The sequence below is a fragment of the Lotus japonicus genome, chromosome 6, assembly GCF_012489685.1.
Source record: "Lotus japonicus ecotype B-129 chromosome 6, LjGifu_v1.2".
Lineage (NCBI taxonomy): Eukaryota > Viridiplantae > Streptophyta > Magnoliopsida > Fabales > Fabaceae > Lotus > Lotus japonicus.
In genome coordinates this window covers 23748012-23774691 of record NC_080046.1, presented here as the reverse complement: position 1 = coordinate 23774691, position 26680 = coordinate 23748012, and the positions used below count along the sequence as shown (strand labels likewise).

The following is a 26680-nucleotide window of genomic DNA, read 5'->3' as shown; positions in this document are numbered from 1 at the left end:
CTAGAAGCAATACACACGCGCAAGATATTCAAAATATTCTAAGCTTTCTTTCATCTGAAATTCATTGTGTTTACTATTAGCTTTTTAGAAGCAAATCTCGTGTAAACAATTCTTTGATAAACAGTTTGTTTAGTTCCTTTAGGAGATCAAGGTTGATCGGATCCTAGAGAAGACTAAGAGATTGAATCTTAGTGTGAGCTAAGTCAGTGTAATTGTTAGTCACTTGTAGGTTTCAAGTGCAGTTGTAACTCTTACCTGATTAGTGGATTGCCTTCATTCTAAGAAGGAAGAAATCACCTTAACGGGTGGACTGGAGTAGCTTGAGTGATTTATCAAGTGAACCTGGATAAAATCCTTGTGTGCTTTTCTATCTCTTATCTTTAGCACTTAAGTTCTCAAAAGATTTGTCAAAATCTTTAAGGTGGTAGTTTTGTACTGAAAACGTTATTCAAACCCCCCCTTTCTACCGTTTTTCATACCTTCATCTGTATCAGAAACATCCTCAGCCGATTTACCGTCGTCATCATCGCCATCACCATCAATTTTCTCAGGGACTCCTTCATAAACATTTTTAAAATGTTTTTCATTCTCGGACAAGTCAGAGTTAGACATCTAATTTCAATGAAAATACACAAAATCAGGTTTGGAGCACATAAAGTTGACATAACAATTACACAAAATCAGACAACATAACAAATATCACACAAGATAAAATGTCAAGGTTTGTACAAAATGTGGGGTTTTTTTTTTGAAAGGGAAAGAAGATGTATTAAAGAGAAGCACTAGGAGTGCATAAACCCAATACAATAGCAGACAAGGACAAATAACTTAATAACACCTACGACTAAAGCAAAGCATTAGTCAAATCCAACCCAAAACATGCTAGCTTAACAGTATGTGTTTGCTTTATAGGCTCTCTAATATATACTCCCTAAAGAAGACATTTTCCAGGTCTGCCATTGATAGTTCAGTAAAATCAATTAGTCAAATCCAACCCAAAACATGCTAGCTTAACAGTATGTGTTTGCTTTATAGGCTCTCTAATATATACTCCATACAGAAGACATTTTCCAGGGCTGCCATTGATAGTTTAGTAAAATCAGCAAAATATCTCCAGTAGTTGTTGATCTCTAGATTGGATTATGTTGTACTATCCTTAATTGGTTTATGCTGCCAGTAGTTGTTAATATCTCTATATTAGATGTGGCAAAGGCACTCCTTGAACCTGCAAAATCAATTGCAACTAACGCTGGAGTTGATGGAGATGTTGTTGTCCAGAAGATTAGAATATTTGATTGGAGAATTGGATATAATGCAATGACTGGCACATATGAAGATCTTTTGAATGCTGGAGTAGCTGATCCTAGTCGAGTTGCAAGATGTGCTCTTCAAAGTGCGGTATCTGTTGCCGGCGTGGTTCTAACAACTCAAGCTATATTGGTGGAAAAAATAAAGACACCCAAGCCACCTGTGCCCATGCTCCCTGGTATAAATCTCTAAAATAGGGAGAGCAATTACAATTTTGAACACGGAGTTGAAGTCTTCTCTGATGTGTACGCCGTTGGTCGAGTCAAATATTGTGAATGTCCCTCGGGTTGATTAATACTCGTGCTGCAATTAGAATGTTCCTTCAAGGATGGAAAAATGAGGGTTACTGCTTCTTACTCTTGGGTTATGATTTGATGAAACCCACGTATCATGAAGCAAAAGGAACAATTAGCAACAACCAACAGGTGAAGTTCAATTTTGATTGAAGGAAGTTGTGTAGTGTTAGGTTTCTTTCCCCATTTTATTGATTCATTTTACAGTGACACTTAGCTGACAATAGTTTTGTTCCGTAAGAGCTTTAATATGATATTGTCAAGGGAATGTTTATAAACTCTGATTTAACCGTATCATGGAATCTGCTTGAACAGGTACTTTCCTCTCCAAAAAAAAAAAAAAATATCTCTATATTAGATTTGTTCCAAATTGAAGAAGTACATGGGTTTCTAAGCACCACTTAGAATTTCACCTAAATATTCATCCACCACAATATCAACACACACCAGAATTCACCTTAAAAAACAACAAACAACCACCAACAGACCTCCATCATCACAAAAACCCACCACTTTAGTCACCACAAGGGGTTCTCAATTCTCAATTCCTATGGACCTTTCTGGCTTTGAGACATTTTCTGTACATGATTTGGGCATGGCAGATGAAGTGGGTAGACCCAAATAACTCATAAAAGTAACTACAGACCCAAATCATTATCAAGAAAACTACAGACCCAAATAACTCATAAAAGTAAAGAAACGAAATAGAAGCAGGAGGAGGTCAGGAAATACCGTGCACACAACGAATTAGATCGAGTTAGATGATCTTCAGACAAAAAAGGGCTTGTGGGGATGAGGATCTTCACGGTAGAGGAGGGCTTGCGGTAGAGGAGGGCTTGCAGCAGCAGCAGTGCTTCTGGGCTTGAGAAGAAGTTGCAACAGAGAAGGGCTTGCACCGGCAGCGGCAGCGGTGCTTTTCGGCTTGACCGGAAGATGAGACACGGCGGCGGAGGAGGAGGAGTGGAGGAAGGAGTAGGTTTTCAAACTTGAAATGTTTAAATTAATGGTAAATGAGATTTCTAAACCAGAAAATAAACATTTCATGAAAAAATAAATCTATTTTTATTATATTGTCAAATTTATAATACAAATAATTGAAGGACCAATTTAAAAATTTATAAGTTTAAATGATATGACATAAGTATTCACTTGGCATCCACTTGTCATTCATTTATTGGTTGTGAGAAAAACAGCATTATAACTGTCTCTCAGCAAACAACATGCAAAAGTTTGCCAAGTTTAAAATGCAGAGCTGGTGGTTTCAAAAAATAAAATAAAAATGGAGAGGTGGTATGTATGAGATGAAGATGAAGAAGGTTAGAGTGAGAGAGAGATACAAACAATTTTCTTTATGTTGGCCAATTTAACCAAACCCCTTCTTCGACTAAGGAGACACATTTCAGATCCTCAACCTTCAACACCGCCACTATTTGCTTCCCTCCCACTGCGACCATCACTGCTACAAATCAAGCAAACGCCGTCGTTTCGGGCAATGCCCGGTTCATCCTTCACATTCTCTCTCTACTCTCTCTCTCTTCCTTCACTCCCTTCCCACTCGAGTATTGCATCTCCATCTTCAGCTCAATCGAGTTCCCCACCGTCTTCGCCTTCAACAACATGATCCGCTGCCACGCCAAGGCAAACTCGCCGCCGTCAGAGTCGATTGCCATTTACTCCGCCATGCTGCGGCGGCGGCGTTTCGTCAAGCCCAACCAGCATACCTTCACCTTCGCTCTCCACGCGTGTACTAAACGCGCCGCCTCGGGATTGGGCTCAGGGGTTCAGGTTCACGCCCATGTGGTCAAGCTTGGTTTCGCGCGCGATGTTTTCGTTCGGAACGCGTTGATTCACTTGTACTGTGAGTGTGGTTCTAGCGTCGAGAGTTTCAAAAGGGTTTTCGAGGAAGAGGAAGATACCCTTTGCAGTGATGTGGTCACGTGGAACTCCGTGTTGGCTGGGTTGGTGAGGAACGGGGAGATTCGTGATGCGGAGAAAGTGTTTGATGAAATGCCTGAGAGAGATGTTGTCTCGTGGAGCACTATGATAATGGGGTATGTCCAAAATGGACTCTTGGAGGATGGGTTGGAGTGTTTTAGTGTGATGAGGGAGAAAGGGATTAGACCCAATGAGGCAGCATTGGTTAGTGTTCTTTCAGCTTCGGCTCAGTTGGGTTTGTTAGAGTCTGGGAGGTTTGTTCATTCCACCATTGAGTCCTTGAAGTTTCGGATAACTGTTCCCGTAGGAACTGCTCTGGTTGACATGTATGCGAAGTGTGGTTGCATTGAGAAGTCGAGGGCGTTGTTTGAATCGATTTCAGGAAAGGATATATGGACATGGAATGTCATGATTTGTGGGTTGGCTTCGCATGGTCTTGCGAAGGATGCGCTTGCGCTCTTTCACAAGTTCTTAAGTGAGGGTTTTATTCCGGTGAATGTGACTTTTGTTGGAGTCCTAAATGCTTGTAGCATGGGTGGTCTTGTTAGTGAAGGCAAGCGTTACTTTAACTTAATGGTGGATTGTTACGGCATTCAACCTGAGATGGAGCACTACGGGTGCATGGTTGATCTCCTGGCTCGTGCTGGTTTAGTGGATGAAGCCGTTCACTTGATTGAAACGATGACAGTAGAACCGGACCCTGTACTGTGGGCAACACTGCTTGATGCGTGTAAGGTTCATGGGTTTGTGGATATGGGTGAGAAGATTGGAAATAAGTTGATACAGTTGGATCCAATGCATGATGGGCATTATGTACAGTTAGCTGGAATCTACGCGAAAGCAAGAAAATGGGAAGATGTAGTTAGAGTTCGTAAATTAATGATTGAGAAAGTCAGCAAGAAAGTTGCAGGTTGGAGTTTGGTTGAACTGGAGGGTGGAATTCATCACTTTGTTGCAGGGGACAAAGACCATGACTGTTCTTCAGACATATACAGAATGCTTGAAACAATAGGACAGGGGATAACTGCAGCTGGTTACCCATCAGTACATCTTACCTGTGTTGCATGATACAGGAGAAGAAAAATGTGATTGTTCACTATCAGTGTACTAGAATGTATGTTATGACAGACACTAAAAAATTAAAATAAATTTGCAAAATAAAAAGGACGGTACAACTCTCTAAATTAGAAAAGACTCACTTGGTCTAGGTATGGCAACAGATTTGACAATGAATAGTTTTGTTTTGCATGATTTCCTCCATTCTCATATAGCTCTTACCCTTCAATTACAAACCCCAGCACCCAACACAACTTCGTCCCCTCTCTTTCATCACCATTCACCTACCATATTACTCCACACCGTTCCTTCTCCCCTACTCTACACACTTGACACCAAAACTAACTCCTTCACTTAACGCACTCAATGCACCTCATCTTCCTGCGCTACCCGCCATCTTCAGCTCTTCACACACACACACACACTACCCGCCATCTTCAGCTCTTCACACACACACACACACGCCAAAGATTCGCCCACTCACAACTTGCATGCATGTAACCAGAATTCAAACACTCAGGAAAGGGATTATTAGCCAAAATCTTTAGTCAAAGCATTTGAGATTTCACTTCAGCTAGTAGTCATTAACACAGGTGTCAGTAGGCTTTTGACCTGAATATCCAATATTTATGTCCAATGAAATATAGTAAGTCATAGCTTGGGGCTTCCCATGTTCATGATAATCAGAGTCTGCATAATTGTTTATCAACAATAGAAATATCTGTTCTAGAGGATTGAATCGCGCTTCTTGAACTTCTTGTGGCATGGTATTTGGTCTGGTATGGGCGGATCAATGTAACTAATAATTGGGCTGACCAAACTTATGTATCAAATGGGCCGGGTAACCCATGATCCAACCGGATTGAAACCCAAGCTATAAATAACAGGCACCGCCCAAGCGGCGAGGGGACCTATCATTTCACGCAATTTTTTTAGTTTTCATTTACTTCGCTTGCTCTCAGTTTGATTAGCCCACGTCTAAGGTTCTATACCGGAACATTGGCGCCCACCGTGGGGCCGAAGGATACTTTCCTAGGCTTCGTTTTTCACCGCGATGGTGACTCGATTCGGGGCGAACGGAGAGAGGAATCACGTTCAACAAAATGATGTTCCTCCTGATGTTCTTCAGCGGATCATGGATGATCTCAATGAACTTCGTCAACACAATCAACAGTTACAAAATCAACTTACTGATCTCAATCAGACTCAGGGGTTACGAGAGGGCGATCGAAGAATGGCTGAGACGGTGGTGGACTTTCAACCTTTCACAGAGGAAATAGCGAACACTGCCGTCCCAGATAATTTGAAGACGTTAAAGCTTGATTCTTATTATGGCGACTCAGATCCAAATGACCATTTAGTGTATTTTAACACAAAAATGGTTATTGTAGGCGCATCAGATGCGTTGAAGTGCAAAATGCTGCCATCAACTTTCAAGAAGTCAGCGATGATTTGGTTTACAACTTTGCCTTCAAGGTCAATTGTCAATTTCACGGAGTTATCTACAAAGTTCTTGTCTCAATTTTCTACCAATCGTGCACAAAAGGTGACTCCGGCGACATTATTCAATGTTCGTCAAGGACCAAATGAGACTTTGCAGTCTTACATGGGGCGTTTCAATCAATTATCTGTTCATTTGGAGGATAAAATGCCGGAATCTGTATTGCAGCTTTTGAATTGGGTTTGAAGCCGGGTGGCTTAAACAACAATTTAAGTAGAAAACCTGTGGAGACAATGGCACATTTACGCGAAAGGGTGCAAGGATACATCAGGGAGGAGCAGAGCGATTAGATAAAAAACAACCGCCCAAATGCAGCGGTTACAGGGCAGAAACAGCAGTTGGAGGCGAAGAAGGGAGCGGTTGCGGATCAATATTCGAAGGGATGGACTGAACGTGGCAACGCGGGGTATAACAATCGCAACCGTTATGACGACCGATTTGATAACCGTTCTAATTTCAAAAATCGTGCTCAACCGTATGGAGTGCGTGGGCCTGGACATTCAATGACGTGGACCCGGAAACAAAATGATCGTGCAGTACCTTTGGCGGTTAATTTGACTGAAGCTTTACACACATGTCTGGAGGCGAACGTTATCCGTTTTCCGCGGCAGCCAAAGCCGTCAACAGGTTATGTGGATAAGAAGAAGTGGTGTGAGTATCATAGGATCTCGAGACATAATACTGATGATTGTTTCACTCTGAAGAAGGTGATAGATAAATTGGTAAAGGCTGGGTGTATGAAACAGCTTGAAGGACAAAGCAATTCAGACGAAGCAGGAACTTCAACAAGGCGAACTGAAGATGGAAAAGAGGTTGATAGTGATGGCCAAAACAGACAATCAGAAGGGAAAGCGAAGGGGTGGATTCATTCTATTTTTGGTGGATTTCGCAGTGGAGGAATGACTAATTCAGCTCGTAAGAGGTACGTCCATTCCATTAATGCTGTTTATTCTAACGATTGGGGAAGTTGGGCAACCAATCAACCCGATATAACTTTTACTGTGCGAGATTTTGAGGGAGTTCAACCTCATGAAGACGATCCAATTGTTGTAATGCTGAGAATTGCTGATTACAAAATTGAGAGGGTACTTCTAGATCAAGGAAGCTCGGCGGATTTGATTTATGGTGATGCTTTTGAAAAATTGGGGCTAACTGAATCTGACTTGTTGTCTTATGATGGCTCTTTAGTGGGTTTTTCTGGAGAAAAAGTATTTGTTCGAGGTTATGTGGAGCTGAAGACTGTCTTTGGAGAAGGGAAAAATGCGGAGACATTTGCTATTAAGTTTTTGGTAGTAAAATGTACTTCGTCGTATAATGTACTCATTGGGAGGCCATCACTAAACAGATTGGGGGCGATCATTTCTACACGACACTTAACAGCTAAGTATCCGTTGAGCAAAGGAGGAGTTGGAGTTTTAAAGGCTGACCAAATGGTTGCCAGAAAGTGTTATTCAGAAAGTTTCAAGCAGTATGGACATATGGGAAAGAAGGCAGTGAAAGAGGGGCTTCGAGTATATGAGGTGAATGTAGATCAGACAGACATTAGTTTGGATCCCCGTGATGGATTCATTGAGCACAAGATGACATCAGAGGAGGAAACTAAGGCGATCCAGATTGGTGAGCGAAATTTGAAAGTTGGTGTCAATTTAACTACAGGTCAAGAGAACAGGTTGGTAAAGTTGTTATCTGAGAATATGGATTTATTTGCATGGAGTGCAAAAGGATCTACCAGGAATCGATCCGGAATTTATTTGTCACAAATTGGCTTTAAATCCCGGGGCGAAACCTATTGTTCAATTCAAAAGAAAGATGGGCGAAGAGAAGGCAGAGGCAGTGAAGGTGGAAACCAACAAGTTACTGGAAGCTGGATTCATTAGGAAGGTTAAGTATCCAACATGGTTGGCGAATGTAGTAATGGTGAAGAAGGCTAATGGAAAATGGCGAATGTGCACAGATTATACAAATTTAAACAAGCATTGTCCTAAGGATTCATATCCTTTACCGAATATTGATAAGCTTGTGGACAGGGCGTCTGGATTTGGAATGCTTAGCCTCATGGATGCATATTCAGGGTATCATCAGATAAGAATGTATCAGCTAGACGAAGAGAAGACAACTTTTATGACAAATCAAGCGAACTATTGCTATCAAACTATGTCGTTTGGGCTAAAGAATGCGGGAGCAACATACCAGAGGTTGATGGATAAGGTGTTTGACAAGCAGGTGGGGCGGAACATGGAGATTTATGTAGATGACATGGTGGTCAAGTCAGAGGAAATGATGGCACACTGTTCTGATCTTGAAGAGGCGTTTGGCGAGCTAAGAAAGCATAACATGAGACTTAACCCAGAAAAATGTTCATTTGGAATTCAAAGTGGAAAGTTTTTGGGCTTCATGATCACAAAGAGAGGAATTGAGGAAAATCCTGATAAGTGTAAGGCGATACTTGATATGCAGAGTCCAACCTCAGTTAAAGATGTGCAAAAATTAACAGGAAGGATAGCAGCTTTGTCCAAGTTTCTTCCGTGTTCTGGGGAAAAATCAGCACCATTCTTTCAATGTTTAAGGAAGAACAAAACTTTTCAGTGGACTGAAGAATGTGAAAGGGCGTTCAAAAGTTTGAAGGATCATTTGTCCAGCCCGCCAATTTTAGCCAAACCAATTCCAGGTATTTCATTGTCAATGTTTATTTCCATATCTGATAATGCAGTTAGTTCAGTTTTGTTGCAAGAGAATAAAAATGATATGAGGATCATATATTTTGTGAGTCATGCTCTTCAAGGAGCTGAGGTTAGATACCAAAAAATTGAAAAGGCTGCATTAGCTTTAATCATATCCGCCAGGAAATTAAGACCTTATTTTCAAGGCTTTCCAATTGTGGTAAAAATTGACTTGCCACTTCGCCAAGTTTTGCAAAAGCCTGATCTGGCTGGAAGAATGGTTTCCTGGGCTGTTGAGTTGTCAGAATTTGAAATCACTTTTGAAAGGAAAGGTCTGGTTAAAGCACAGGTGTTGGTGGATTTTGTCAATGAAATGTCTTCTAGTGAGAAAACTATGGAAGTTGGAGAATGAAGTTTGTCTGTGGATGGTTCATCCAATGTCAAGGGAAGCGGAGCCGGAATAATTCTAGAAGGACCAGGAGGCGTGACAGTTGAGCAGTCACTCAAGTTTGACTTCAAAGCAAGTAATAATCAGGCAGAGTACGAAGCTATAATTGCAGGTTTGAAGTTGGCGATCGAGATGGGAGTCAAGAGCATAATGATTAAAACAGATTCTCAAATAGTTTCCAGGCAAATTCAGGGTGAATATCAGGCGAGGGATGCACAGCTGGCTAAGTATTTACTGAAAGCTCAAGGATTGATAAAGCAGATAGGCACGGTGCAGGTCAATTATGTTCCGAGGGAGGAAAATACAAGGCGGATATTCTGTCAAAGTTAGCAAGCACCAAGAAGCCGGGGAACAATAAGTCAGTCATCCAGGAGGTTTTAAACAGCCCAAGTATCGAAGAGGATGAGACAATGATGGTGTTGACTGTAGCGGATTCAGATTGGATGGGGTGTATCAAAAAGTGTTTGGAAGCAGAAGGCTCTAATGTGCTGACATTTTCTAAGGATCAAGTTCGCGAGGCAAGTCGTTACACATTGCTGGGCGATCAATTGTACAGAAGAGGGATTGGAGTGCCTTTATTGAGATGTGTTTCTAAAGATGAGGCGGAAAGAATCATGTTTGAAGTTCATGAAGGTGTGTGTGCAAGTCATGTGGGAGCAGATCTTTGGCGGCGAAAGTGCTCAGAGCAGGGTTCTATTGGCCAACTTTAAGAGGGGACTGTATGGAATATGTGAAGAAGTGTGAAAAATGTCAAATTTATGCAGATTTACATAGGGCGCCACCTGAAACTCTTAGTTCAATGAGTTCATCGTGGCCATTTGCAATGTGGGGAGTGGATATTCTGGGACCGTTTACTCCAGCAGGTTCTCAGATTAGATTTATTTTGGTTGCGGTAGACTACTTCACTAAGTGGATTGAGGCGGAATCAATGGAGAAGATAACAGCAGAAAAAGTCAGAAAGTTTTATTGGAGAAAATTGATTTGCAGGTTTGGTGTTCCAGCAACTATCGTCTCAAATAATGGAATAGTTTACTAGCAGGAGCGTGAAGAATTTTTGCGCAGAAATGGGAATTGAAATGCGCTTCGCCTCAGTTGAGCACCCTCAGACAAATGGTCAAGTAGAGTCAGCGAATAAAGTCATTCTCAATGGAATTAGAAAGCGACTAGGCGAAGCTAAAGGATTGTGGGCTGAAGAGTTGATCACGGTAATTTGGGCTTACAATACTACTCCTCAATCAACTACTGGCGAATCACCTTTCAAGTTGACTTACGGGGTAGATGCTATGATCCCAGCAGAGTTGCAAGATGTAACTTTCAGGGTGGCGACTTATAATGAAGACCAGAATGACATGAATAGACTGGTTGATCTCAATTTGGCAGAGGAAACGCAAGCAGAAGTTCCCCTAAGGCAAGCAATGGTAAAACAGAGGTCGGAAAGGCGATACAATTCTAGAGTGGTCCCGAGGCAAATGAAAGTTGGTGATTTGGTGCTGCGTAGAAAGGCAAAGGGACCTGATGATTCGAAGTTATCACCTAATTGGGAAGGACCTTACAGGATTCTGCGAGAGCTTGGTCAAGGGGCTTATCATTTGGAGGAATTATCTGGGCGAAGGGTTCCAAGGGCTTGGAACGCACAGCATCTCCGTTACTATTACAGTTGAAGTGCAGGGTGGTCGTCCAGTTTGCTTTGTGTTGTACAGTTTGGTTCAGTTTATGTGTGTCTAAGACTATGTTTCGTTGTTTCAGTTTGAGTGTGTTAAAGACTACGTTTGTTCTTTGTATCGTTTAAGACTATGTTTGTTGTGTAAGACTAAATTTGATGCACTCTTATCTCTACCCCAGGCGAGAGAGTTTTGAACGAGGCATCAACTATTAATGAATAACAGGTATGCACTCTTTTCTCTACCCCAGGCGGGAGAGTTTTTAACGAGGCATAACCTTTTTAAAGTGATCAAGGGCGTATCATTTTATTTATTTCCTTTACCCATAGCGGAAACTTATCAACTAAGGTCTATCAATTGGGCGACGTCAGACAATTGAGAAAAGAGTAAGTCTCTTAAAACAAGAGCATTTGACAACAAATTCATAAGCACAGCCTTAAATTGGATTTAAGCTTGTCCAAACTAAGCACAAGTCTCCACGCGAGCACATTACTGAAATCAAATATTATGACTTTGATTTCCATGATTAACTATGTCAAAAATGAAAATTTGACTAAGTTATACACACAAAGGCCTTATGATTCCAAAGTAGTTGATTAAGTTTAAACTTTACAACATTTAAGAGATTCACTCAAGAGTATTTACTATGTACAGTAAAATGTGAAGGCAATGTGCTCGACTAAATGATGAAGGTGGATCGATTTTGGTGAAAAGGTTAGTAAATGACATTGAAGTTAAGTTACGTTTTGAAGTTATATGATAACTTGGATGACTAAGTAAAGTTATGCTTATGTTTTGAGGTTATATGATAACTTGGATGACTAAGTAAATTAAAGTTATGCTTATGTTTTGAAGTTATATGATAACTTGGATGACTAAGTAAAGTTATGCTTAGTCATAGAATTAGTTATTGTGATAATTGTTTGGGGTGAATAAGGGATAATGTTATTACTGAAGTTATGAAAGTTTTAAGTTTTAGGCGAAACAATTATAATATACGTGGGTTTTTAGGCGAAACAATTAGAATGTGAGGCACTCAGGTGATGCTGAAAGGAAATTCATTACGTTAAGGGAAAAGTTCAGTACATGAAAGCAAAGAAAATAAAGGGACGAAAATTAAAGAGACCGGAGGTCTTTTACATAATTTGCTAAAAGGAAAAGGAACAAGACTTGCAGCTAGTGGTTTTCTCCTTCTCCTTCTTTGGTGTTGACATTTTCCTCTTCTTCTTCTTCTTCTTCTTCTTCTTCTTCTTCTTCTTCCCCATCCGCGTTATCCGGGCTGATTAGTTTACCGTCCACGATACGAGCATAAGGGTTTGAACCCTCCAAGTTAATCGCAAGGTCAGGATTGAGGAAGGAGATTTGATTCAGTGCTTTGGCGAAGCCAACTTCGAATTGGTCCAAGACGGAGCATTTTAGTTCAGCAATCTCCGTTGTCATCTTAAAATTCTCATTCAGAGTTTGGTTGTGCACTGTAGTCAGTTGCGTGAGATCAACCCTTATTTTTTCATTCTCCCCGCTTAACGCTTGAGCGGAAGCTTTGTTCTCTTCAGCGGTCTTCTTCCAATGCCAAATCAGCGGCTTTTTTCTCATTTGCCTTGCTGGATTTGTCCAACAACTTCATTGTAGCCTTCATCTTTTCAATCTCTTTCTCCTTTTCTTCAATGAGTTTGGCGTTGGCAAGACCGTCAAACCCAGCAGATTCTAAGTCGATCATTTTAGAGATGGCAGCAATCTCTAAACCTTCAGTCATCATGGCCTGACAAGCTTCTTTCAGACCAATCTTTCTCATCTTTTCTCGGTCCGACTCAAACACTAAGTTTGTTTCCACAAGATAGTTGAAGTCAATCTTCGAGTCCCACAGTAAAGTTACTTCAGTTGAGGATAATACTTCAAATTCCTTCAATAAATTCTTCCAGCAAGGGGGCGGACCGCTTGATGGACATCCTTTGTTCGCCTCAAGAGCACCGCTTTTGCCCATGAATTGTTCCAGAGAAGTTTGGTTGATGATTTTGCTTTTGGTAGAAGCCGGATCTTCGTTCTTCTTCTTCTTCTTAGTAGGGCGACCCGTTTCGGTGCCGGAATGGCTAGTGTCTTGATCAGCAAGTGACTTGGAGGGATTCCTCTTTTCTCGAGCGGCTTGTTGTTCACGACGGAAACGAAGGATGTCTTCCTCTGATAGGCGAGCCATTTTGCCTGCAACAAGTTAGGAATATTAAAATACCAACAAACATAAGGTGAGGCAGGAAAGGAAAATGTAAGTTAGGATTCCTTACCAATGTAGACACTCACTTGATTTTTAGAAAGGGCGGTCATAAAATCGTTAAGGTTTAATCCTAGGTTTGACAGGAATCGGCAGTCAACTAGTTCCTCGGGCGTCAATGCATCATCAGGAATTTTGATGATTACCTCATATTGGTTCGTCCAATAAAAAGGGAATCGAGGGCTTCCATCATCGAAGTAGAATATATCCTTACACCGATCAGACTCACGGAGTTTGAAAAACTTTCCTTTGAAATGTTTGTAATGACTTTTGAAAAGGGTAAACAGCCCCAAGCCTCTAACAGTAGCGAGCGAAACATATTCGCCCCTAACGTTGCGCCCACAGGTTTCAAAAAAATAAAAGAATTTGTTGCTAGTGGGTTCGATGCCTAAGGTTAGGCAGAGGATTTCAAAGGCTTTCAGGTAAGCCCATGCATTACCATGAAGTTGGGTAGGGGCTACGTTTAGCAGGGTTAGAATAGAACAGGTGAAATCAGAAAATGGGATTTCGTACTTCAAATCGGAAAAGAGGCTTTCAAAGAGGTAAGTGAAGTTTCGCCCTTGGTTGTCTGGTTGTCCAAAGCAACATGGTTCGTCAGGGGAACAGGGAAGTATATCCAGGTGGGCATCTAGGCCATCTTTTCTAAAGTTATATTTGGTAATTAAATCTTTGACAGCTTTTGGGGTATTGATTTTAGAAAACTGTTTTTTGATTTTACTAGAAACCCATAAAGAGTCTGCAGTGGTTTGAACATTAAGTGCAGAAGTTTCCCTACGTGTTCTTTTGGCAGCCATTTTTTCAGAAGGAATCCTGAAAGTAAAATTTTAGAAAAGTAAGATGAAGGTAGGAGTTGGGTTTAAGTTGTAGGACCGAGCATGCAAGAGATTTATAATGAGTTTCTGGGTTGAAGAAAGTTCAAGTTTCTGGGTTTGAAAATGCAAAATGTTCATGTAAAATGGTAAATATGCATAAGGAAAAGGGAAGGAAGATTTACCTGGGAAAGGTGAAGACTTGAATGGTTTCTGGAGATGTTGCCACTAAATGTGGGTGGAAAATGGTAAACGTCGAGGGAACTTAGTAGGAAGGACTAAAAGTTTGAATCTTTGTTAGCTATGGTAAGAGGGAGAATAGGAATATGGAAGAATGAAGTGTGGAAGAGGGGTAGAAACTTTGAGCTTTATATAGACAAAGGAATGAAGATGAAAGGGTGAGGTAAATGGTGAGTGAATGGACGCGTGCCTTCATACGTGGGCCCGAGGCACGGGTTCTGACGATTGGATCAAAAGGACACGTTGGCATGAGAAATTTGAATATTGAAGGGATGAGATTTGTTGAAAGGGTAGACTGAGGGGGTATTTTGGTCCGGGGGATGTGACGTTTCAAAATTGTTGACATTTCGAGAAAGGATACGACTTTTCGCTTATAAATTCAATAGCAGCTTTATTACATTTACTTCCATTTTGATGATTGTATTAGTGGAGTTTTAAAATACATGATAATGTTGTAGCACCAAGTTCCCAAAAATATGCAGGATATCTACTTGATGTACTTATGGCAGGTAAGGCAATAATGACTTTGAAATCTGCCACGGTAAAGGCATACGAAGTGACAGTTGAGGAAAGCTGCCAAGTCTGATTCAACACGCAAAGATGATTATCATTATCTGTTTTATCAAAATTTGCAGGAATCAAAATTTACACGCCTTTGTTGGCTTTTATGTGATGTAACGTTTGAGGGCTTATTAAAGACACATTCGCCTTATACTAAGTCTTAGTGTCTTGAGGGCTTGTGGTCTGGTATGGGCGGATCAATGTAACTAATAATTGGGCTGACCAAACTTATGTATCAAATGGGCCGGGTAACTCATGATCCAACCGGATTGAAACCCAAGCTATAAATAACAGGCACCGCCCAAGCGGCGAGGGGACCTATCATTTCACGCAATTTTCTTAGTTTTCATTTACTTCGCTTGCTCTCAGTTTGATTAGCCCACGTCTAAGGTTCTATACCGGAACAGTATTTGTGTCTTTTTTTTCTTCTTAGTTAAGGTGTACCGACAAGCGCTAGTCGTGAAACTAAGCGGTAGGGACTCAGTACATGATGATGAAAGTACTAATTGATAGAGTATAATTTTCTATCAAAGGAAAAATCCTAAAATTTATTATAGAAGACTATGCTAAAAGGAAAGACATTTCATCAAATTTTTTTGTTATTATATTCATAACATGAGCTAATAACAAGCTGTTGAGTCCGGTTGGAAATAAATCAATAATAGAAGCCCATTAGAGATGAAGTCTTCTATCAATATAGTTCAATGTTTGCTCTTATTCTATTATTCAATATAGGAAATGTGGCAGCTTATTTTTTTAGCTAAGCTTCGCTCCTCTGAGTTCCAAAATTTTTAGGAGGCACCTATTGGTATTTCGCATATTTTGCTAGCGAATTATTTGGGGTGTTGTAACTCTTACGCGTTAGTCTTTGTTTTCATTTTTACCTTGCTAAAAAAATACATGGTTATTACTTAAATAATTAGTAAGTAGTAAGATTACGAGACTATTGTATAAAAAATTGAGACATCATTAAAGTTTAAATCAAGAAAGAACTAACAATGAAATTTTAGCCAATATGCGCTCGTACACCTGGTCATTAGAACAAGAGTTTGAATCTCATCCCCAATGCCCAATGATGTGTGCTCAAATCTCTGTGTGGATAGTATGTCATTGACACTTTATTTGGTTTTTCTTTTTTTTTTGATAGGCGCAACTTTGTTTGGTAGGTTTGTGATCCTCAACGAGCCGTACCATTTATGGTGAATGAAACTTTTAATATATATATATATTAAGTATCTTAAATTAAATCTATACATTAGAAGAGAATCAAATGAATTTTTTTCTATATTAATATCATATTTAATAATAACTAACTTTAGGAAGAAAAAAAAAACAAAGAGAGCAAATTAGGAGAGTATCAATCAATAGAATAATTTCCATCGATAATGATAAATAGAAATAATAACTTGGTTAAAATTAAATAAAGGTAAACAAAGATTTTTTTTAAAATAAAAGATTGTTATATATAGATATTAATTTCTTTAAATTAAGAAAGAATCAATCATAATATTTTTATCCATATATTTAAAATATGCACAAAATGACCAATTGATAAGGGTGGTATGATTGTTCGAAACGCCGATGTTTGAGTTTGATTTATGATGACCTTATATTTGAAAGGGTTGTTTAAATGACTCAAGAAAAAGCTTGGGTTAAATAACTCATCATTCAATCACATTGGAGATAAGTGAGTTGAAAATAAATTAATAAATAAATTATAAAAATTCCACCTCACTTATCTTCAATGTGATTGGATAATGGATTATTTAACCCAAATTTTCTCATAAGTCATTTAAACAACCCCTATTTGAAAATCAATGCACCGTATTTAATCAAATTCGTTTCAATTTATGGTGAATGTGTACTAGTGGAAGTATGATCTTTAATTACCGAATAGAGTTTATATATTACACTGACTTAATATCTATTATTTTTTTATGATCAAGTTAGACCTATTCCCATTTTGCTGCAATAATCAAATTTTTCGGTTGCAATCAACCAACATGATTCGTCTCTTCCTCCTATGAGATAATTTTTTCTCCAAGTTTCTAGTCACCACTGATTGGATGACCAAACTTGTGATTCTGCTATACAGTTGCTTATGTAAAACCACATGCATCGACTCATCAGTGATAGAGGCAAAATCATATCACAGAAGTTAATCACTTGTATTTTGTTTGTTATGTCAAATCAAGTTTATTAGGTTGTAGAGCACAGATTATTCAGGGTGATATTTTCATATTTTCACACAATTTGATGGATAAGTTCATATATGATTACATCAACAAATACTATACGCTTACGGTAAGTGTTTGAGTTAATTCAGATACATGGTAAAGTAAACAATGACATGATTCCAAATTCAAAGGAGTCCATGATTATTGGCCCATATCAATCTCATGCATGAATTGCATCATATTGACGAAAACAACATACTATCTCACAACTCACCTTGCCGACTATCCAAATGAGAATCAAGATATTATGTGATCCAATTTCGTGTTCTACCAATGAAATTAAATCTCATAATATGTTAATTAAAAAGGCACGAGTGTGGTACTATCAAACTTATAATATGACTTTTAACTAGTATGTGTTTATTAGTCAGACAGAGAATGAGACACAACAATTTCAAAATATTTCAATTCAAAATAATGATATTACAATGTAAAACAATTTTTTTATTAAATAAAATTGGAAATTCAAATTCACAATAAATGTAAAATGATACAAAATATTACTTGACAGATTAAGGCAGATTAAGGCCCGGAATAAAAGTTAGCATGCCTTAATCCGTCTAGTAACATTTGAGAGACAAATCAGAGATATATTCCAATATCTAGGCAGATTTCTAAGATGCAAGAAAAAAAAGAACAGATTAAAGCAGCATCACACTCCTTAATTCTAAAAGATAAATCACAGATTTGTTCCAATTATTAAGTTTCCCTCACACACACACACACACATACCTGATACGTAGTTTATAACAAGGACTTACACACAATATGGGATCGTTCTGTTCTATGTGAAAATGTGATGCACCTTTTTCACCGAAAGCCACAAGTTTCTGTGCAAGTTCCCTCCTGCATGGTTTAACTTGTGGCCTTCTCCTTGAAGCTTATTCCACCAATCACCATGCCTTCTACTACTCTTAAATGGCTAAGCCTTGTGGCCATTATTTGGTTCCAAGCCATAAATGGGACAAACACCGATTTCCCTGCTTACTCTTCCCAGTTGAAGGAGCTTCTTTCTATTTCCCAAGTGCATCTCAATAACCTTTCTTTTGCCTCTGATGCAGGGAAACTTTTTGGCTGGTTTTCTGGCCTTGCTTCTCTTTACCTACCTCTCTGGCTTGTCCTCGTAATCGGTTCGATTCTCGGATTAATCGGCTATGGAGTGCAATATCTCTTCATAACAAACCACATTGCCTCTCTATCATATTGGCATGTTTTCTTGCTAACTTTTCTGGCTGGAAATAGCATTTGTTGGATCAACACAGTTTGCTTTGTTGTTGCCATAAGAAACTTTCAATCTGATAGTCAAGTTGCTGTGGGGTTAACAAGCAGTTACCAAGGACTAAGTGCAAAGATTTATACCAATATTGTTGAAGCTGTTTCTCCACACAAAAAAGCTAGAACCTTTCTCTTCCTGAACTCTCTCATACCAGTGGTATTTAGCTTAATAGCAGCTCCTTTTGTCAGAGAAATTGAATCCACAAGTTCCAAGAACACAAGTGTTGGGTTTGCTGTTATGTTTGTTATCACAATTGGCACTGGAATATATGCTGTGATGAGCAGCTTGCAATTTGTCACAAGCAAAACTTCCTCACTTGGAATCCTGATTGGTCTTGTAGTGTCCCTTCTCTTGCTTCTACTAGTCCCAGTTTCTGTGAAGATGAAGGAACTAGCAGGGTCATGTCACAAAAATTGGGAAAGACTTGGAGTCTACTATTTTACTATGGAGGAGGGTACTAATGGAGAGAGGGTGAAAGAGGGTGAACATAGAATAGAAGTTTCAGAGGTTGGTGTTATGGAGGAAATTGGAGTGAAATTAATGCTCAGAAGAGTAAATTTCTGGTTATATTTCTTTGTCTATCTTTTTGGAGCAACAATTGGTTTAGTTTTTCTTAATAACTTGGGACAAATAGCTGAATCCAGGGGTTGCTCTGCCACTTCATCTTTGGTGTCTCTATCTTCATCTTTTGGGTTCTTCGGCCGTCTCATACCGTCTCTCATGGATTACTTCTATAGGTATCGTGTTAAACTCTAAACCCTAAACATTTCGTATCTATATTTGTCAACATAAATTTTCATTGATTTCACCTATTAAATATATATATTTCAGTCACAAATAGCGACCGATTTTGCGATGGAATCCATGATAATTTGTTCATCCTCCATGTTTGACTTATTAGCTTGATATAAAGACCCTATAGAGACGGACACAATTTTGATGTCGATCATCTTAATAGGAAGGATTTGATCAGTACATTTACATTTTTCATTTAATGCAAATAATGACTATGAATTTTTTGGTTGCTTTAGTTGATGCACATTGATGAAGACAAACAAGCTGGAACATTAAAACCACTCCTTTTATTGATATGGCTTTGTTTTATTAATTTTTTCAGGGGGAAACATAAAATTTCAAGACCTGCCTCAATGGTGGTAGCGATGGCTCCAATATCAATTGCATTCTTCTTACTACTCAACAAAACAGACATTTCTCTATACACCAGCACTGCAGTGATTGGCGTGTGCACTGGAGCAATTACTTCCATAGCTGTTTCCACAACAACTGAGTTATTTGGAACCAAACATTTCTCAGTGAACCATAATGTGGTCGTGGCCAACATCCCCATTGGTTCTTTTCTATTTGGCTACTCAGCTGCACTTCTTTACCATAAGGAAGGGCATGAACATGTGAAATGCCTAGGCATGAAGTGCTACAATCACACTTTTCTCATCTGGGGCTCCGTTAGCTTGCTTGGAACTGTCTTGGCTTTGATTCTTCATGCGAGGACTCGCAAATTTTATTCACAGAAATAATAGGATTCAAAATTTAGTGAAGACTGTAACTTTATTAAATAAGTGTACTATTATTATTCAGTCATTACTATTTTGATATGAGCACAGGATGGAAAGTTTATCTTTTCATTGTTTTGGTAAATTAACCTTAATCATTGCAATTGGTTGTTTTGATATTGTTCTTTTCATATCTTCTGTTTCAGGATGAAATTCCCCACTCCTATTACTTGTTTTTGTAACTTCTTGATCTCGGGATACATTTCTAAAACAATGCTATGAAACTCTTCTTATATCATTAATACCAATCTACATCAGGACAACGGACAACCATTCACCTTGCTGATGAGATCCTTGGTCCTTAAATGTTTCTGTTTTTTGAAGGTGGATGGGTGTTGGAGAGCCTTATTTTAAACAGAAACATATAAGGACCAAGGATCTCATCAGCAAGGTGGATGGGTGTTGGAGAGCCTTATTTAATTACAATACAATCTCAATTTTGGGATCAAAGAGGACCAAGATAAGCATCAAGACAAGGAGTTGTATAACTTCCTAAACAAAGAGTGATACAATGTCTTGAACAGTCTTGTTAATTGTGAATGGCGGGTCATGTGGGAGAGCCAAAATTCTGCCATACATAATAAATAATGGCGAAGAACCAACCAAGAAACCGCGGCCGCCATAGCTCCATATTTGATAACAGTGGTCTTGAAGTTCAATTGAGAGAAGATTTTTTGAGTTGTGCTATGCTGGTCCAACAACTAACGTACATCACATCTCTTTGAATCAAAAGAGAACTTTGATTCAGAAGTTCCCTGTAAAATATCGAGGGAAGACAACAATATCCACTCAAATAAACCTTATTTAACTACACTATATATACATAGCTTAAACAACATTCATTCCTCCAGTAATCACATAGTTAAATTGTCTAAATAACCCAAATGGAATGTTAATCTTTCTATTCACTAAGCCAACAAATCACTAACAAAGAGCTCTACCAACAACATAGAAAACATTACCCACTTATTAAGACATTTCATCAAAAATTTCTTCTCTTTTAAATTTTTTTTCTTACGAGTATCCTTCACGGGATGCAATCATGTTCAAGCTAGAAACATCCGCATCATGGTAAGATTAACTCTCCAAGAGAGGGTTTTTCTATCCACAAGACCGTAGGGATCCCTCCCGGGCACGACGAACAACGGAGCACCGTCAAGGCCATCATCTCGCCACCCCCTTACCGGAATTTCGTTGTTCCTCTCTCTCCCTACTCATTCCCGGGTAGTGTTGGTCGATTTCCCCCGATCAGTCATGTAGAATTTTCCAAGACATATGCCAAATTATTATGGACCCAAATAAGCTAAGAATGGTATTACCCTAGATACTCCTTGAGTGATTTAGACAATCTCATTTAAATGTATTTACTTCTAAACATCTTGCACATTTACATCTGAACTATAAAATATGATTCATTTACTCTTTCAATTCACTTATATTTTTATATTTTATTTATCTCTTTTTTCATTTAATCATATTATTAATCACATGAAAAATATTTTGTTCACACTCTTTCACCTACATTTAATAGAGAGAAAAGAAGAAAATTGAGAAAATTGAGAGAATGGTAGATAATATGAAAAAAAGAAAAAGAAAAGAGGTAGATTCACTCCACTCTATTTTCACTCTTTACATCCACCTTGCCATCTATAAAGAGAAGGCTTAATTGCAACTTTGGTCCCCGACGTTTACCAATGCCACGATTTTGGTCCCCCACCTAATTTAATTACATGGATAGTCCCCGACGTTGTAGGCCGTGTGCAACGTTAGTCCTACCGTTTATTTCTTAATGGAGGAAGTTTACGTGGACGTCCAGTTGGAGAGAGAAAGGAGGTATGAGGAGAGAGGGAAGCACGTGAGTATCACGTGACCCTTATCTGAACCCATTATACCCAAACCCCTGACCTCCTTGGAACGAAGAAGGTAACGCGATTTAGATCCCTAGGGTTTCAGATTTGGGTATAATGAGTTCATATAAGGTTCACGTGAGTTCACGTGATACTTACGTGCTTCCATCTCTCCTCAGATCTCCTTTTTCTCTCCAACTAGACGTCCACGTAAGTCTCCTCCATTAAGAAATAAACGGTAGGACTAACGTTGCACACGACCTACAACGTCGGTGACCATCCATGTAATTAAATTAGGTGGGAGACCAAAATCGTGGCATTGGTAAACGTCGGGGACCAAAGTTGTAATTAAGTCTAAAAAGAACCATTGAGTAATGATTCATTCACACTCCACTCTCTTTACAATGTTATTATCTGTATTTTCATCTCATTTCTCTAACATTACCTGTGATATATATATTTTTCTCTCATTTTTTCATAATTGGTTAACATCTCTCCCTCTTTACTATCTATTTTAGTTTTGACATCAATAGTATGAGGAAAATGTTATTTTCCTAATGCTAAATATGGATCCTTTGTACACACACTGAAACTCTTCATTTATGGTAAAGGGTGATGCTGTCATTGGCTATTTGTTGTGCTCTGAAGAAAGAGCCACGAGACACTCACGGTCACACACAATAGCAAAGGATGCTGCCACAACATCTCTGTAAGCGTTCTGTGTGGAACCAAATTTGTGGGTGGCAGCGCCGTGTGTTCTCCGCCATAGCTCCAAGCAATGAAGATGGTGGCAGCCACTTTCTTCCTCAAATGCCACATTTCAGTCACACTCCAGCTCCCTACAACGGGCCTTCAGGATCTGATCTCTTGAAGAAGAGAAAACAGTACCTGCCCACAAGTGCTGGTCCTTATTACACTCACCCTGTAAGCACTTTTTTGATTTTTCTGTGCTCTGTTCTATCTGATATTATGAAGTGCTTTTGCAGAAGAATTGATTCTTTTTTGAATGGTGTTGCAGTTAAATCTGGTGGAGGGTAAAATGCAATATGTGTTTGATGAAAGTGGACGGAGATACCTTGATGCCTATGGTGGCATTGCCACTGTTTCATGTGGGCATTGCCACCCTGATATTGTTGATGCAATTGTCAATCAGACTAAGCTTTTGCAGCATACCACTGTCCTCTATTTGAACCATACTGTTATTGATTTTGCTGAAGCTCTTGCTGCTAAGTTTCCGGGTGAACTCAAGGTTTTTATTCATTTTGCTTTTATTTATTTTTTTCTACTTTTTTGTTGTTAATAACTTTTTGTTTTTGAGCTCGGTTAAGGCACACATTACGAGAGATATGACTAAATAAGTTCGTATATAAGGCAGAACAATCCTCGCCTTTGAACTAGTTTTTTGGGTAAAGTTAAGCCTAATCCAAATTTTAAGATGATAGCAGTGTCTATCTTAAATCTGTTTATTGGAGATTACTCATATATGACTAAATATATTAAAGTCGTATATATATCATGAGGAGTGTGCTAAGGTCCCAACTAGAGATATTACCAAATGAGTCTTTATACAGGGTAGAACAATCACTACTTCTAATCTAGCATTTTAGGAAGAGTTATACCTAATCCGAATTCTAAGAAGCTTTGTGTTTTACTATATTGGTGAAGAAATTTTGAATTTTTCAGGCTGTTTTCTTCACAAATTCTGGGACAGAGGCCAATGAGCTGGCTATGATGATTGCTCGTCTGTACACAGGCTTCCATGATATAATTTCCATTAGAAATGGCTACCATGGCAATGCAACCTCAACAATGGGTGCCACTGCTCAATTTTATCACAAGTTTAATGTTGTACAGGTGCCATTTTTCCTGCTGAATAATAGTTGTCTCTTTTGAATCAGTGATTGTTTCAATCTAATAGCAAGCATAGCCTAAAGCTACAACTCCATAATAACAATAATAGCAAAAAATGTCCAACTTGTGTCCGCTCTACTCTTATACTTGTCACGGTGTCTGTGCCAGTAGACTGGAACTCACCATGCCCTTAACCCAGACCCCTACAGAGGTGTCTTTGGTTCTGATGGAGCAAAATATGCCAATGATGTTCAAGACATAATTGATTATGGAACTTTTGGTCATGTTGCTGGGTTTATTGCTGAGGCCATTCAGGTAATATATAGTGTTATTTTGTGTCTCACAATGGCTTTCATATTTTTAATAGCATCTTTCGATCTGCTTCTCCGTATCCATAATTAATTCTGAAACTCATAAGCTACTCATGTAAGGTTTTCAAAATTTGATTTCAGCTTTAGAATCAATTGTAAAATGATTTCCAAACATGCACTGAGTATAAGGTTCATGTTTGACAGGGAGTAGGTGGAGTAATGGAATTGGCTCCAGGTTACTTGCCAGCCGTTTATAGCATCATAAAAAAAGCAGGAGGTCTCTTCATAGCTGATGAGGTTCAGTCAGGGTTTGGTCGTACTGGTAGTCACTTTTGGGGTTTTGAGGCACATGGAGTTATCCCGGATATTGTAACACTAGCAAAGGTAACACTTATGAAGCAGCATTGGTGATTTTTTTTATTTACTGTCTTTCAGGGAAAATGACTTTGCATTTGCATTCTGCATTCATATGTATCATGCATGAATAATACGATTTCTTAGATTATGTGAACACAGTCTTTGGTGATTTTTTTTATTTACTGTCTTTCAGGGAAAATGACTTTGCATTTGCATTCTGCATTCATATGTATCATGCATGAATAATACGATTTCTTAGATTATGTGAACACAGTCTTTGTATAATAAATGTATCTACTAGTACAAAGGAAATGTGCCATGGTACAAATAATCAAATAATATCATGATACTCAGCTTCTCATGTCTCAGTGTTGGTTAATGACAGAAATTTATGGATCAATTTGCTGTGATGTTCAAATAATTGTCAATTTCATATGGGGATAGAGGAAATCTTGAACTTTGTTATTATGAGATTCAAAAATAAGATTTTAACTGGCTGAATGTTTGAATTTTCCACTACTTATTATCACCTTAAATGTAATTGTAACACTACATTAGCCCTGCAGTTTTATTTATTTAGTGAACAATTACTAAGGCATGCATATGTAAACCATTGCTTACCAAAAAAAAAAATCATATGTAAACCACTGACCCTGTTTGGAGAACAAGCATTACTTTGTAGCAGTGGTCCTCTCAGGGTATTTGTTGATTGATTACGGCTAGGTTAATTTGGACATCCATTGGCACTACTGTAAATGGACTTGAGCCTTACTTTAAGACAAAACGTGAACGAAACTCTTCTAATGGATGAAAGTCTGTACACATTGCACTCAATTAATATTCAAAAAGCTACAACATCTTTGAGTATTTTGTTTCATTTTCTGTGGTCCTCTCAGGGAATTGGTAATGGTGCACCCATTGGTGCAGTGGTCACCACTCCTGAGATTGCGAAGGTCTTGACTTACGGCTACTATTTTAGCACGTTTGGGGGAAATCTTGTTAGCTCTGCTGCTGGGTTAGCTGTTCTGAATGTAATTGAGAAGGATAAACTTCAGCAAAATGCGCTAAATGTTGGATCATATTTAAAAGAGCGTCTTAACTCACTGATGGAAAAGCATGAGAGTAAGCTTCTTTTCTCTTTCAACTTTTGGTTTGTTGCATGAGAATGGAGGAGATTAGTGTAGTGAGGATAGATATTTGGATTATGATGACTAACATGTTTTTTTATGTCAGTAATTGGGGATGTGAGGGGAAGAGGACTGATGCTTGGAGTTGAACTTGTGAAAGATAGGCAGTTGAAAACTCCTGCAAAAGATGAAACACTACAGATTCTTGAACAGATGAAAGGTTTAATCTCTAGCTCCTATCTGGTTTAGTGCATATTTAGAAATATTTCTACAATTGACTCCAAAGTAAGAACTAATTTTGGATAGATGCTTCTGTGAGTAGCTTCTTGATTCCAAATTTGATTCTAAGAACGGAGAAACTGATCCAAACATGCTGTCAAACATTGTGTATACGGTATACCATGATACCCACAAATGAGTTGATATGAATTTTTTTTTCATTGCTTTTACCATTATTTTTCAGATATGGGAGTGTTAGTTGGGAAAGGTGGCTTTCGTGGAAATGTTTTGAGGGTTGCACCCCCACTTTGCTTCACTAAGGAAGATGCAGGTTGATTGTCATCATTAATATGAACCTTTTTGTTTCTCTTACTAGTAGACATATATTCCCTTTGCTAATTCAGGGTATTTTCTCCATAATTGTAGATTTTCTTGTAGATGTGATGGATTACACAATGTCAAAGATGTGACTGACGCCTAAGCAGTACTTTTGGATGAAGGACGTGTTTCAAGTTTCAATTCTGATATTGGAGGACCCCAATGAAACCTAATGTTGTGCAAAGCTAATGTAAAAGCAAAATCAATGATTGTACTTTTGGGGCAGCCCCAGAAAGAATTAGGCATGAGAATGGCTGTGCCAATCGAATGTAAAACATAATTGGTGATTGCACATTTTGGGTGTAGGACTGTGACTTGTAAGCCCAGAAAATGAGACAAATAAAGCGTACATGTTGATGTAGTGAACCTTGTATGTTTGTTTTGAATAAAATTTAATTTTCATAGAATATAATTTAAATGAATTGATTTGCTTTTGAAAACTGTTCTTCTAGAATATGAGCGACAAGATGCTCTGAATTTTTCATTGTGGTGCATGGTTTGAAGGATCTTGCGACACAGTGATGATGCGTTGACATGATGGGGAAGGTACCTGCAAAGACATTTTGACGCTCAATATAAGAGCTTAGAGAGAATCTCAAAGTCATAGAAGAAAAATAATAATGCTTAGTGCTTACACAAATGAACAATTAAACATGTATTTATATACATGGTAATCATTATTTACTTGTGAAATTAGGTCTTCATGAAGTCTTAGTGAAAGACATACAAGATGGTGATTATCTCCGGATAATCTCGTGATGTATTTATCAA

The 26680-nt window shown here is 38.6% G+C and overlaps 3 protein-coding genes and 1 long non-coding RNA gene across 4 annotated transcripts; 3 read left to right on the top strand and 1 right to left on the bottom strand.

Moving 5' to 3' along the window:
- Positions 1 to 670: 670 nt before the first annotated feature.
- Positions 671 to 2624, bottom strand: LOC130724608 (uncharacterized). Its single transcript, XR_009014579.1, has 2 exons — positions 2334 to 2624; positions 671 to 1628 (listed from the first exon to the last, which is right to left on the bottom strand). It is a non-coding gene; the product is annotated as an uncharacterized LOC130724608 (long non-coding RNA).
- Positions 2625 to 2927: 303 nt separating this feature from the next.
- On the top strand, positions 2928 to 5534 carry LOC130725131 (pentatricopeptide repeat-containing protein At5g48910-like; the record flags this gene model as incomplete). The annotated part of the gene is made up of 1 exon (XM_057576385.1): positions 2928 to 5534. A coding segment is annotated over one exon (1677 nt), but the record flags the coding sequence as incomplete, so codon positions are not given.
- Positions 5535 to 17870: 12336 nt separating this feature from the next.
- Positions 17871 to 19783, top strand: LOC130722363 (protein NUCLEAR FUSION DEFECTIVE 4-like). The gene is made up of 2 exons (XM_057573065.1): positions 17871 to 18979; positions 19378 to 19783. The coding sequence occupies exons 1-2, from the start codon at positions 17871 to 17873 to the stop codon at positions 19781 to 19783; spliced, it is 1515 nt and encodes a 504-aa protein (XP_057429048.1).
- Positions 19784 to 22672: 2889 nt separating this feature from the next.
- On the top strand, positions 22673 to 26260 carry LOC130725130 (alanine--glyoxylate aminotransferase 2 homolog 2, mitochondrial-like). Its single transcript, XM_057576384.1, has 8 exons — positions 22673 to 22915; positions 23350 to 23520; positions 23689 to 23832; positions 24033 to 24212; positions 25082 to 25307; positions 25419 to 25532; positions 25776 to 25862; positions 25958 to 26260. The coding sequence occupies exons 1-8, from the start codon at positions 22673 to 22675 to the stop codon at positions 25999 to 26001; spliced, it is 1209 nt and encodes a 402-aa protein (XP_057432367.1). The 3' UTR covers positions 26002 to 26260.
- The last annotated feature ends 420 nt before the right edge of the window (positions 26261 to 26680 follow it).